This window comes from Carettochelys insculpta, chromosome 5 (assembly GCF_033958435.1).
Source record: "Carettochelys insculpta isolate YL-2023 chromosome 5, ASM3395843v1, whole genome shotgun sequence".
NCBI classification, from domain to species: domain Eukaryota; kingdom Metazoa; phylum Chordata; order Testudines; family Carettochelyidae; genus Carettochelys; species Carettochelys insculpta.
The window spans coordinates 62928155-62942846 of NC_134141.1; the positions used below are offsets into that span (position 1 = coordinate 62928155).

The following is a 14692-nucleotide window of genomic DNA, read 5'->3' on the forward strand; positions in this document are numbered from 1 at the left end:
TCCAATGTTAGGAGGTCTCATAGCATTTGCTATTTAGATATGAGTTGTTCACTGTTGGGCTTTTAGATGTTCATTGTTTATGGAAAATAGGATTTTTTTAAAAAAAAAACTTTGCAGTTCTAGGGTCATGGATAGATGATGTAGTAGACTGATGCGGTGTTGGTCTACAGAAAGTAAACCACTGCGCCGGACAAGGAAAGATGGAAGGAAATAGTGAGAGATGCATCAGACAACAATGGGTGCTGAGCCCAGGGTTATTGACGATGGTGGTGATGAGTCAGTAGTGTCAGGAGCCCCAAAGAAGCCCTCAAAGAGCCACATGTGGCTTCAGAGCCGCAGGTTGCAGAGCCCAGGTTTATAAGGTGCCCCAGGACTCCTCCTTTGTCCGAGGACGGTGGGTTCACAGGGGTCGCTTTTATACTCCTGCCCCCGCCGCGGGTGCCAACCCAGCGGGAGCCTGGGGAGGTTGAACCCCCCCCCCCGCCGTTCACCCCCGCCCCCGGGTTGGCCAAGGCGGAGGCAGCCCGGTGCCGCTCCCAGGCCCACCCCACAGGTCGGCGTCCCAACGCGGCGCGCCCTGCCCTGCACCTGCCGGCCGTGAGGCGCCGGCCCAGCAGGGGTCACTGCTGCCGCAGCGCGGGGCGCCGGAGCGGCCGGGCGCAGGGAGACTGCGCCGGTGGCAGGGGCCGGTGCGCCGCCTGCTGCCCTTCCGGCCCCCTCGCCCCGGGAGACGGACGCGGCCGAGCGGCGGCGGCCCGCCAGGAGCCTCCCGGGAGCGCGGCGGGGAGCAGCGACTCTAGCCGGCCACAACGTGGCAGCGCGGCGCGGCGTTCGTCGCTCCCCCGCGATGCTGCTGGCGGGCTGAGACGTCGTCGGCGGCTGCGCCAGCCCCGGGCCACGCTGCAGCCGGACGAGCGCCGAGGAGAACGGGCCAAGTCACCGCCTGGCAGGGTCCGCCTGCGGGCAGGTGGAGCCACACCCCGTGGGGCCCAGCCCAGCCCAGCCCAGCGCCGGCCGGTCGGTGCGTGAGGGGGAAAGGCGGGCGCGGGCTCCGGGGAGCGGGGGGGTCGCAGCTCGACGGGTGTGAGGCACTGTGGACGCAGCCGCCGCTGCTCCCCCGCGGGGAGCCCCCCTGCTCGTCCGAGCGGCGCGCGGGGAGCAGCCGCAGCGCGGTGGCTGTGCGCTCGCTCCCTCGGCTAGAGGGGCCGGCGGGGCGGGACTGCACATGGCCCCGAGCCGCCAGCCTCCCTCCTTTCCGCCTAGGTAACTCGCCCCCGGGCGGGCGGGGAGGGGCCGCGCTTCGGGCTCTCCCTGCCCCGCTCTGCTCCTGCCCCTGCCCCTCAGGCAGGGCAGGGCGGGGCGCGGGGCGGGGCCGTGATAACCCGGCGGCACGGAGCGCCGTGGGCGCGCAGGCTCGGAGCGCCAGTAGGAGACCGGCGCCCCGCTCTGCCTACGGCGCGTGGGACCCAGGTGGGGACCGGCCAGCGCGGTCCGGGCCCCTCGCAACGTGAGTTTTCCCTCCTGCAGGGCAGCGGAAGGCGCGTCCCCCCCGCTTCGGGGAACACTTCAGCGGGCTGCACGGCGAGGGGTTGCGCCTTATCGCTTGGCTAAGTCACTCCCTGGCTGCTCAGCTAGCCCAGCGCACCGGCTCGCCGCGGGACTGCATCTGCCTTTCCCGTTCCTCAGCTGCGGCGTTAATTGAACAGCTGCTTCTCCCGTTGCTGGAGCTTGGGGTCGCCTTTCTCTCTCCTTGCCGCTTCCCCCGACCTCAGCACAGTGATGGGTTGTTTCTGCGCTGTCCCGGAGGAATTTTATTGTGAGGTTTTGCTTCTGGATGAATCCAAGTTGACGCTAACTACGCAGCAGCCGGGGATAAAGGTAAGCAGAGGCTGTGTTGTTGTCCTTAGGGTTACCCAGGCACTTGTCAGTCACGTTTGAAATGCTTTGCCTAAAGCCCAGCAATAGGGGGTAAATCCTGCATGGGCACATGCTGTGCAGAGAGAGTGGTTATCAAAACATGCTCGCTGCTAATTGCTGTGACATGGAGGGGTTATGCATGCTAATTAACATTTGCCTAATTGAAAAGAAGTTTAAATAGTGAATACTTTTTCAAAAGCCCCCAAACGTGAAAATCGTTCCATAACCCTAAATCTGAGTTACTCCATTGACTGAAATGCATTACAACATTTGTTAATAGTGTGGGGCCTTTCGAAAGATTTGTTAGAATTAGTTTTCTATAAGCAGCTTCTTTGGCTAAGTAGGATACTGTGTGGCATACCCTTGTTTGAACAGACTCCAGCTGTTCTGAAGGACTAAAGATACCTAAAACACTATGTACTACATATTATTACATGAGAAAACGTAGAGCACAAAGTCCATTGCTCAAGAGATAGAAAATACTAGAATTAAGGCTGCCTTTGTAACCTTAATATGCCACCTTGTACATGTGCACTATGATACAGTGGTTTAACTATGAGCACACTATTTCTTTTACGGTGCCTTACTTGGTGTGGAGAATAGTTGGTGCTCTTAGAATTAATGGGAGTTGTGTGGTGGAGGAGTCTGTAAGACCTCAGTTGTTGCAGAAGCTGAAAAGTGTATGCTATTTGTGGGGACTAGAGTTGGGGGAAGGAGGTCTAGGCCTGCCAGATGGCCTTCCACTGAGTGAGAGGAGCCATTGGACCCAGGCTGCCACCTGAGTGCTGGGTACATGCACCCAGGCTGCTGCGTGAGTGCTGGGTACAATGAATGGGGGGTGGAGGGGTGGGAAAAGATACAGGAATGAAGGTTAAAAGATAAAAATTGGGATTCCAGAATGGGAGCTCAATGGTGTGTCTGGTGTGGTTGCTGAGAGATGGTGAGCGTAAACCTTTCCCTTGCCATTATATCCAGGCCACAAGTAAATTCTAGAGTCAAGAAATAAAAATACTGGGCATGAGATGAAGGGAGGAGGTTAAAAATCAGAGAACTGGAGAGGGACACCAAGCAGAACCCCCCCCCCCCCCCCAACAGAGTCCACTACTTTTCTAAGCCTGTCTAAGAAGTTTGTGAACGTCATCCAAAGGAGCTTTGCTTGGAGTATGACTTGACAAGGGACTGGAAATAGGCTCCACAGTCTCAGAGCACCCACCAGCCCTTAGTGGAGTTCCGCCCTCCTGGTGGCCATGTTGAAGGTGCCAGGAGGAGGGAAGGCAGTCCTGTGACTTTTTTTTTTGTGAGGAATGGGATGTGTGTAAATGAGGAAGTGCAAGGAAAAGTACCACAGAATCTCAGTGAGAAGTTCTGGAGGAGTCAGAAGGGGGTGATAAGACCTAAATAGATGTAAACATGGGTCTCCCTCTCACCCCTGAAAGGATAGGTGTCATGGAAGTTCATGAGCAGTACGTGCCTGTGTTCATGCATCCCTGGGTGATACTCCTGGTGAGCCATCAGAGCAGAATGGAGTACCTCTTAGCCTAGTGCGGTTCCTTGCTCTCCTCAGAGGGTAGCAGGTCCCATCACTTTGAGCCAATGAGGGGCACAAGAGCAAAGAAGTGTATAGTATGAACACCCGTACAAACTCATACTCTTCTGGGTGCAATTCAGAGACCTGAAAAGTGTGTGGTGAATGAGGCAGGGGTCTGTAGGAAGAAAAAGGATGGAGTTTGCTGTTAAGGCAGTCAAATGCTTTCTTGAGCAACCTGAGTCTATCCCTGATTCTGCCACAGAAAGTTCCCAAGTGATGTCTGGCAAATCAGATACACCAAACTGTTCATTAATAGTTGCTCATTATGTCTCATTTTCTGGATGCCCATCACTCATCACCTGGAGACAGATTTGCAGATGTACTGAGCACTCAGAACTACAACTGAAGTTCATTTGTACTGCGCTTAGAACATAACAAGTGCTATAAAACTGTGTTCTTAAAAATCAGGCCCTAGTTGTCACCCAAAATTAGTTGGTGTTTGTGATAAGTTTGGCCTTAATCCTGTATGCCTTCAGTTCTTCAGCTGCAGAAGGGGATTGTACTATTTAATTTTCTAGGGGTGTTGCCATTCATTAATATTTGCGAAGCTCTTTGGTATTATGATGAGAGCACCCTAGGATGGCCATAAGAAAAGGAATGGTCTTCTATATGGTGCAGTTTGAATAACATGAGCTTGGGGTACACACTGAATATGGACAATAAATAGAAATTTTGAGTAACTACCTGAATGAGGCAGATATCATGCAGAAGATAATAGTTAGTAATCATGTAGTTTGACTGCATTAAAATGCATTCAGATAAGGTAGCCAGATGAAATTTGTACAGTAAACCCTCAAAATGTGTGACTTTGAGTTCTGCTTAACTCACATTAACGCAAGTTGAGCACAGCTCAAAGCTGCTCTGTGGCTGTCTGCCTGCCAGGCTTCCCCCCAGCTGGGGGAAACCAGATGGACAGACAGCCACTGCCCTTAAGAGAAGCCCGGGAGAAGCAGCATCTGGTGACCAGAGTGACAGGGAGCCAGGAAACTGACCAGTCTTGGTGGGGTAGTCAGTTTCATGGCTCCTGCAAGCCCAGGGGACCGGGAACCAGGACTTACAGAAGCCAGGAAACTGACCACCTCACTAAGGCTGGTCAGTTTCCTGGCTCCTGCCAGAGGTGGAGAGATGGGAAGGAGGCTGCCCCCTTCCCTGCCTTGTGGGACCTGGGAAACTGACCAACACATGGCTTGCCAGTTTCCTGGGTCCCGCAAGTGGCTGGGAGATGGGAACCAAGCCGCAGCCTGGTTCCCAGCTCTCCTGTGCTGGTGGGACTCAGAAAATCAACCAGCAGGCTCTGAGTCAGGAAACTGATCAGCCCTGGTGGGCTGGTCAGTTTCCCAGTTCCTGCCAGTCCAGGGGAGCCGGGAACCAACTGGCTGGCTGGTTCCTGTCTCCCCCAGCTTGCACAAAATTTGAGTTATGAGGGGTGGGGGTTGTGAGGAACTTAACCCCTGTGTAACTTTGGTGGGGGGGTCTACTGTAGAAGCAATCTTAATTCTGGCACTTTTTACCTTGTGGAGTGCTGGACTTTGCAGCCTTAATCTGTGTTTAGTGTAATTTCCTGTTTTTTTTTTTTTTTTTTTTTTTAAAAGAAAAGAGACTGAAAAAAAGACGTTCCATCATGTGGCATAATATTGACACCCCCCACCCCACCTCCCAGTTTGTCAATAGTAGGACAGTAACAGAGAGATAGCCGTGCTAGTCTATATCCTATCAGAACAAAAAAGAAGTCCAGTAGCACTTTAAAAACTAACAAAATAATTTATTAGGTGATGAGCTTTTGTGGGACAGACTCGCATCTTCAGACCATAGCCATACCAGAACAGACTCAATATTTAAGGCACAGAGAACCAGAAGTAGTAATCAAGGTTGACAAATTTTTTATGATAATTTTCCTGATTTGTCAACCTTGCTTAGTATTTTTGGTTCTCTGTGCCTTAAATATTGAGTCTGTTCTGGTCTGGCTCTGGTCTGAAGAAGGGGGTCTGTCCCATGAAAGCTCATCACCTAATGAATTACTCTGTTAGTCTTTAAAGTGTTACTGGACTGTTTTTTTGTTTTGACAGTAGTAGGATGTTATCATTTATGTGGCTCAATTACTAGAGACTTATTATTAGTAGACAATTATGACGCACACACTTTGCCAGTGTGTTTCATTTTTGGGTCCCTAGAAATTTGAAATGGAGGTCTGAAATGCTTTGGAAATGGGCACAGCCTGTGGACCCCCAGGGATCCATGGAGCACAGGTTATAAATTGCTGTTCTCTGGCAAGGACAAACTTCTGCAGAACCTCAGGTATTTGTGGACCACAGGCTGAAAACCATTGATCTTGATAATTGGTGACAGTTGTTTGTCCAATCTTTTCTTAAGAACCATCAATGATAAGAGATTCTGCAACCCTTATTAAGCAGAAACTTTTCCTAGTATCTAAACTAAACTTCTCTTGCTGCAATTTAAGACCATTGCTACTTGTCCTGTTCTCAGTGGTTAGGGAGAACAATTTATCATCTTCTTCTTCATAACAGCATTTTATGTATTCGAAGACTCTTATCATGTCTCCCTTCAGTCATCCTTTCTCCAGACTAAACAACCCAATTTTTAAAATCTTTCGTTGTATTTTCTAGCCCTTTAATGATTTTTATTGCCATCCTCTGGACTTTCTCCAGTTTGTCCACATCTTTTCCTAAGGTGGCGCCTAGAACTGGACACTGCTCAGCACTGATAAGGCCTCATTTGGAATAAAAGTGGAAGAATTATGTCTCAGGTCCTAGAACATTTCTAGTAATACTTGACTTCTCTGATGGTTAGAAGCCTTTTAATTTCCAGAATAAATTTATTCATGACCACTTACTAGTCGTTTGTTCTTTTGCCAACATTGTTCTTTAACTTAAATAGCTGTGTTTTCCCCCCCCCCCCCCCCTTCCTGGTGTATTATGTTCTCCCTGCAATCCATTTGTGCAGAACAAGCATACCTCCCCATATCCTTTGTTTTGCTATGCTTAACAAGTCACACTTTCTTAGTCTGATTCCACTGATTATCCTACCACTCTTCTCTGTATGTGGCCCAGTATGAATTCATCTTTCTGGCATGGGTGTGGTATTTTTTTTTTTTTTTTTTTTTTTTGGATACTGCATCACATTGGTGGCTCATAGTTCTCTTATGATAGACTAATACAACCAGGACCTTCTCCTCCTCCTGTCATTTCGGGGTGATGAGCCCTGAGTTTACAGCATACATTCTTGTTTGTTATTTTTTAAGTAGCACTTCGTATTAGTGCATTTAATCTCATTTCTGTTGCTTTAGTCCTCTAGGTTAACTAAGTTTTCCTTTGCGTTATTCTCCTCCTCCTCCTGTGTGATGATGATGTCTCCCAACTTTGTGTTCTCAGCCAACTTCTGTTTCAGCAGTTAGCACACTCATACTTTGTTTCATGGTTATTAATATAAATATTAAGTATTGGTCCCCAGTCTGAGCCAAGAGAAACTCCATCTCTTCCTGTGAGTAATTTCATAGATATCTCCCCTGCATCCCTTGAAGGAATTAGATTATATGGATTCTTACGCCTACACAGTTGCTGTTGAAGTCAGGACTCCAGAGGCAAATAAGGGCTCCCATGCAAATATTTTTCCGGGGTTGGGCTGGTCACAATTCACCTTTCCTGACCAATGGGAGCTGCAGGAATTAGTAGCTGAGCCTGCAACATTTTCTGCAGTTCCCACTGGATGGGAATGGCAAACTGTGGCGGCTGGAAGCTGTGGACAGCCATGTCTGTGGATGCTCAGGTAAACAAAGCATCTCACAGCTTGCCAGCAGCTAACCTGGATGAACCACGTGTGGTTGGCGCACTAAAGGTTCCTCACTTCTGCTCTAGTTCTTGCTAGACAATTGTGTATATATCGAGTATGTGTGCATCAGTCAACGGCTTTTTAAACCGATAGAACCATCTGCCATGTGCACCAGTGAAACCTTGTTTTGAGGTGTCTAAACTTGCCAGGTTCCGCTATGGAGGTGTGAATTTCAACCTATGCTTGCAAGTTACATTACACAACAGAGCTCCCAATGAAGACTCCTGACTATTTTGTAAATTAAAACTTGAGTAAATCTGTTGCATATTTTCCAGTGCCATAATATTCTGCCACTGAGACGAAAATAAAATGAGGTCCAAATTATTAAAATATTTCTCAGCACCTCTAAAAATGAGAGGACTTATTTAGGTGCTTAGCTTTAACCAACCAAACTAAAAGATTGTAATGAAGATCTTTCCCAGGTCTTAGAAAATTATGCCTTTGCTGAAATCCAGTGAAATTTTGATTATATAAAGTAATTATCATCCATCAGTTAGCTGTGACACCAACTCCTTTAATAGTAACAGAGAGGGAGCCATGCTTGTCTATACGCTATCAAAACAAAAAGCAGTCGAGCAGCACTTTAAAGACTAGCAAAATAGTTTATTAGGTCAGCTTTCATGGGTCTGTCCCATGAAAAGACTATTTTGCTAGTCTTTAAAGTGTTGCTTGACTGCTTTTTGTTTCAACTCCTTTAATTATTTCTGGGGCTATCTTCAGTTTTATTGTAGAGATTAACGTTATTTTCCTGACTAAACTCTAATTTTAGGCAATATAAACATTACAGATTTGATACTTCCAAACTACAGAATATTGAAATTTTTGATTAGTTTTTTTGTTGGCATTTATTAGCATACTTCCATTGACTTCACTGGACTGTTTACAAAAGATCTCTTTTCTTTGAAGCAAATATATAATGAATGCGTATGGAATTTAAGAATAAAACTGCATAAAGAGTCCTTATTTTGTGTAATAAGCCTGGTAAAGAAACTTGTTAATGTGAGGTATGGAAATAGAAAGCACTGTGATAGTGATTTTCCCTGCGTGTTATGTTTCGCAACTCTTGAAAATCCAAAGTATAACTTTTGTGATAAGACTTTGACTTAATTATGAAAGTATGCTTTTAAAAAAAACCCTGCAAATTCTGTTAACCCTCAGCTGCAAAGATTTTCCACCTGTGATAATTCTGGAAAGTATAATTTCTCTTTGTGAGCTACAGAATTGTAATTTTATGTCGGTACTCAGCATGGAAAGTAGTCTCCTTTTTATTTCCTTCACCCAGTCTAGTGTAGAGTTTAAAGGCCTCTTCTGGATTGAGAAATCCTTTAGAAATGCAAAATAATAACATTTTGTAAAGACTGGTTAAGAAAAAACAAAAGCAAACAAACAAAAAACAAAACAAGTTAAAGGGACCACAACTTGAAATTTACTTTTGGTTCAGTTAAAAATATAAAAAAGCTTAAAAATAGTGCACCTTTTTCTTAAGTCATTCCTGGAATCTTGGGATTTTCCTTCTTATCCTTCTCATTCCTCCTGACCTCAAACCAAAACCAACCAAACAAAAACAACACAAACAAAAAGGGAAAATAACCACATAAAAATGTTGTCAAAGATGCAATGTAAATAAACTGGAAAAATAGAGATTTTTTTCCTTTAATTTCACTTATGTCCTATTTTTTTCTATTTTTAAGGGTTATTTGTAACAACAGTAGAGGAAAATATTTAGAGAGAAGCTGAAATTGATTATCTACTTTAATATAACATAACAGGAAACTTGTCTGTTCTGTTGGGAAGATATATAATATTGATTTAAAATAATAGTGAGAAATCAGAATTCATAGAACACAAAGAGTTGGATATATAATCAGTCCTTTACCTTTGGTCATTCAGTTTGGAAGGAGTAAAAGGAACAAAGGATTTCACAAACCTTGCCATAAATTAAGCCTTCTTCAAAATTACTGTCACATTTGAAATAGATTACTTGTTTCATCAGCAGCTTTACAGATGAGACCTGCAATTTTGAATCCTCCAAGGAATAAGTATATAATAAGTGAATACTGAAACACTTTTCTTTTCCCTAGGTACACTTAACTAAATTAATGAAACCAGTCTGACATCAACAAAAACCCATTAACTTTTAAATGAAGTTACTGCTTAATCAGTCTGAGGTTCCAGTAACTGTTGTCAGATGGATCTGTTTTGGTGGTTTTAATGAACAGTGATTTCCTAGTAGTCAGAAACTACATAAACAGTATTTTTCAAAAGTTTTTCCTTTTGGATGTCTGTCCTTTGGAGATTTTTTAGAAAGTGACATATTTGAGGAAAACCAAAATGTAAGTAGACTTAAAATACCAAGATGTGGCATCTAATCAGTCAACTAATTTTGTTTAGCTTATTAAAATTGCTAACTCTAATAAAATTACTGATTGGTGAATTACAGCAGTCGTGATTGCATTTCATAGAGTTAGAGGAAAATCTTCAACTCTTAAAAGGATAATATCATTCAGGAAATACTTGAGAGATTTTTTTAATGAAAATGAAAACTACAACTGATATCCCTTTGTGAAATGTCTATTGCCAAGACAATATTGCATTTGAATCAGAAATAAAAACTAGGTGGTATGCTTCAATAATACATGCTGTGTCACGAACAGTGGTTAGAAAGATGAGAAGCTACCAGTAACTTTACTTTCCTGCACACATTCTCAAATATTTGCTTAGAATCCTTTTTTCCCCTGGACATTTTTTTTTGTTTTTTGTTTTGCACCCCGCCCTCTAATTTTTTTAATGCTAGGATTTATGTATTAGGTATATTTCATTCAACACCATGATCTTCCAAAGTGAGTAACATCTGGGCAGGGTTTGGCAGACTATGTTTACCTGTGCATGTTTCAAATATTTGTAAATGATTTTCCCTTTTGGACCAGATCCAAAGGCTTAATACTGGCTGCATATTTTGTGCTTCCTATAGTATAGGGTTCATTTACTAGTTTAAGGAAAGGTGGCAGCCTAAATGTAGTCTGCTTGTACTTGTGTTCCTGCTGCTGCTGCCTTCACTTCCTTTCTTGCTGGGGATTCTAAACCCTCTGGGAACTGGGGTCCAGGAGGCACTCTTCAGACCAGAGTTTTTCAACTTTTTTGATCTCGAATACTGGTGCTTATAATTTAGAAACACTGCTCTCCCATTCCACATCCTCACGTAGAGGAGCATAACCTATAGTAGTATCCAAAAGAGAGAGTTACTAATGCAGGTTACAGAATGCTGCTGTTTTTATTACAGTGTTGGAGGAGAGTCTGTGTAATTTGCTGAAGTGTGGAACGTACTCTTATACCTGGTCCAGAGGGTCGTGATACTCCACTTTTCAAAATAACTTCTGAGTTTTGTGAGAATGTTAGGTAATATTTGATCACTTATCTTTAAAAAAAATCTGGTGACTGTAAACCAGGCATTGTTTTAGCTACTGCTTCAGCTGGACTTAAGGTTTCTGTGCTCAGTTGGTGCTTTTGGAGGAAGAATACATCCTTTTTGTTTGTAAGAGAGGAAGGGCCAGTACAGCAGAACTTGGCATGGACAGAGACAAATGGGCACAATAGTTAGCATTCAGCTAACTATTATTCCAGGATCATAATATATTGAATTTGACACAGCTTTTAATGTGATGCAGGAAAAAAACAAGGCAGGCAGACTCTATTTTTATTTTATTTTTTTTTTAAAGTTGCCGGGTACCTTTTCTTCTCAAGATAGTGATAAATGACTCTTTGTTATTAACCAGAAACAAGAAAGTAGTCTGTCTTCCTGTTTATGAAGTTTCAGATGAGTGGGTAAAATTAGCAGGAGGCTTGAAGTTGGCTTATAAAGTTTGAAAATGAATGCCCCAGTACTTTATTATTCTAAGTATATACCTGGAAAATAAGAACTAAAACATCTCAAAGAGAAATTGTTTTGTTGCATCACTCTCTTAGAAATTGCAAAAGAGCATGTTTTATATTTTGCGTGCAATACGGAAATTTGGAGGTCAGAAATCTGCAGTGTCTGTGGGTAACGTCTAATAAACTTCAGTGTGACTACTAATGTGCTTAAACATGTTTTATGTGCATCTGGGGTCTGACTGCTTGGCATATGGCAGGTTTAAGCCAGAAGGGAGATTGTGAAATTAAAAATCCATTGGTCTAGGTTCTGATCTTGCTTATTCCAATTTACATCACTTGGGCTGTTGATGTCATTGTAGCTACTGGTGGTTTATGTTGATTTAAATAGATATGTCTACTCTACATTGTAAACCTGAGTGTGTGAGCTTTCTTGAACATCCACATGGCATGATAAACCTGGGGTTACAATTGCTGGACCTACTTGTCTTAACTATGGTAGTGTGTCCCTATTAGGCTAAGCAGATCTTGGGAGCTGGGTCTGCAGCTTGAGCTGTATCCACACTGCAAAACGACAGGGCTTGGACCTGAGTCTCAATAGCAGTTGATCCCAGAACCACCTGTTCAGGTGGGTTCTAGGACTTGGGTCCTGAGTGCTTGCTGACCCACGTCAGACAGATTTGTGTGTGGCAGATAGGAGGTGTTGGCTCAAACTTGTGACCGAGACCAGGTTTACAGTGCAGTGTAGACATACCAGTCTGATCAGAATGGGATAGTTTTGGGCTATGTGTACACTAGGAGCATCTGTCGACAGAAGTTACTGTCAACATGGAAATCTGTGTCAACAGATTGCAGCGGGGGTCTACACTAGAGAGTTTTGTCAGCAGAAGGGGGCCTTTGTCAACTTAACTCATGGAGCATCTACACACTTAAAGCATTCTGTCGACAAAAGTTTCGACAGAACTCTGCGTTTTCCTCAGCAGCATTATCCCTCACAAACTTGAGGCATAATGATCTCTGGACAGAGCACTGTCGACAAAAAGTGCCATGTGGCCACTTCCCTCGACAGAGAGGGCTTCCAGTTGATGGGCAGCCCTCTTTGCAGAGCTGCCATTCTGCTTTGTGGCACCAGAAGGCAGTGCAGTCTGGCAGTTCTCTGTCAAGAGAGCAAGCTGTGTGTAGATGCAATCTGTTGACAGAGGTTCTGTTGAGATTACCCTGTTGACAGTAACTTTCTGTCGATAGATGCTTCTAGTGTAGGCATGGCCTGCATCTACAGACAACTTGCTTTTTGTCGACAGAGAACTGCTAGAGTGCACTTCCCTCTGGTGCCAGAAAGCAGAATGGCAACTCTGGAAAGAGGGCTGCCCGGCCACTGGAAGCCCTCTCTGTCAACAGAAGTGTACACGCTGCACTTCTGTCGACAATACTCTATCCAGAGATTGTTTCAGATTTTTGAGGGATAATACTGTCGAGGGAAATGCGGAGTTCTGTTGATGCTCTGTCATCAGAATGCTTTCAGTGTGTAGATGCTCCCTGGGTTATGTCGACAGAAGGTCCCTTCTGTCGACAAAACTCTCTAGTATAGACCCAGCCATATTGTTTGCCTGTCTGTGCTAATATCACCTTGTTCAGATTATTAGAACTGAAAGAATATTAGAGATCCAATTTGCCTTTTGCTGTTGATGCTGCTTACTTTTTTGCATTGCTCTCATTTTAGCCAAGGAAATGTCAGTTTAATTCAGAACCTTGATGCTGCAGTGTGACAGAAGTTGGTTTTAATGACGTTTGTATTTCCTGTTTTGTTTTTTTTCCCACACAAAATAAAATTTCCACAAAATCAAATTTATTGACTTGATTTTCTTCCCTTGGGAAAAGTGAAACAAAATATGTTTCTGGGTTGGATTAACCTGAAGGTAAACATTTTGGTTGGTAGAAATGAATCACAATATTGCATTTTGACAAAGACTGATGGATGAGCACTGATGTTGGTAGGAGATGCTTGGTGCTCAGCACTTAGGTAAATTAGGTCACTTACTTAGAACCTTAAATGTACATTTAGGATCCTCACATTTGGTGCCCATTTTTGAAAATCGTATTTCTAATATAGATCTCAGATTGTGTAATTTGTAAACTCTTCAGTGTACTTCACTAGTTGTACAACATCTATCACTTGCTGCATGGTGTTCTAAATACCTACAGTGATGATCAGAAGTTATCAGAGAGGTAGCTGTGTTAGTCTGTATCTTCAAAAACAAGTAGTAGTCCTGTGGCACTTGATAGACTAACAGACATTTTGGAGCATAAGCTTTCGTGGGTAAAGACACACTTCAACAGAGGTCTAATTTATCTGGTGAAGTGGGTCTTGGCCTATGAAAGGTTATGCTTCAAAATATCTGTTGGTCTATAAGGTGCCACAGGACTGCTTAGCGATGATAATGTTTAAGTGTTGGCATGGTGCTCAAACCAGTGTTCCCTCTAATATTTTGATCCATGGGAATAAATTTTGTTAGGCCCGAGGCATGTGCAGAGGTGCATACTCACTAGAAACACATGCTGCTGGCTGTGGGTGCTGTGGGCACGCTGCCACTCAGTTGGGTGGCACCTGAATCTATCTTGTGTGGCTGCCCAAATGCACAGCTTACAGGGAACACTGGCTTAAACCCAAACATGTCATTGTGTGTGCTCCTGTCCCCTCCAGCTCTGCAGCCAGAGGGACTAAAGTGTCAGTCAGTCGAGGCAGGAGGAAGCATGGGAAGAGGGGTATGCTGTTTCCATCTTATTTTTAACACCTCCAGTCTACCCAATGAAACCCCTCCACAGGCTCTGTGAGTTTTCCAAAATTTTGCTGCTACAGCACTGCCAGTTTGGTCTAACAGCCAAGCAGGCATATGGATGAGCTCTGAAATTTTTAGAAGCTGCTCTTTTTGTTTCTTTTTGTTTTAGTAGATTTGTTCCTTCAGTAAAAAATTTTTTTAAATATTTAAAAAAAAACTGCAAAGGAAAGCTGTTCTTATTGATGATGCACCATCTCATCCTAATGAAGATGAACTGAACAGTGGAGAAATGTGTGATTTTTTTTTTTAAAACCACCAAATGTCAGCTCAATGTGTCAACCAATGGACCAGGATATCATTGCAGCATTAAAGAAAAAATATCAGTGTAGGCTTCTGAAATCACTTATATAAGTTATTGATGATGAAGATAGTATGGTAGAAAAATTGGAAAAAAAATGGCATGAAAGATGTTTATCGATTGCTCAAGCTTGAGAAGAAATTGGGGGGAAAAACTGGTGAAATCATGGAGAAAGTTACTTACAGAAGATGAAAACAGAATAAATGAAGACCAGCCTACTGAAGAATCAGGTGCAAGAAAATTGTGGAAATCTTTTGTCTTTGTTGAAATTGATATTAGGCTATGAAAATGTGAATAATGGCATCAAACAGGAATGGATGGATAAAGATGAACAAGAAC

The 14692-nt window shown here is 43.9% G+C and overlaps 1 protein-coding gene across 3 annotated transcripts in view; it reads left to right on the plus strand.

Annotated features, from left to right (window-relative positions):
- Positions 1 to 739: 739 nt before the first annotated feature.
- Positions 740 to 14692, plus strand: part of EPB41L4A (erythrocyte membrane protein band 4.1 like 4A) — a 224375-nt gene continuing 210422 nt past the window's right edge. For all 3 annotated transcript variants that reach the window (XM_074995228.1, XM_074995229.1, XM_074995231.1), the window contains exons 1-2: positions 740 to 1021; positions 1528 to 1878. In XM_074995228.1, coding sequence (XP_074851329.1) covers positions 1780 to 1878 — 99 coding nt within the window. In that variant the 5' untranslated portion in view covers positions 740 to 1021; positions 1528 to 1779. The remainder of the gene's footprint in view (positions 1022 to 1527; positions 1879 to 14692) is intronic.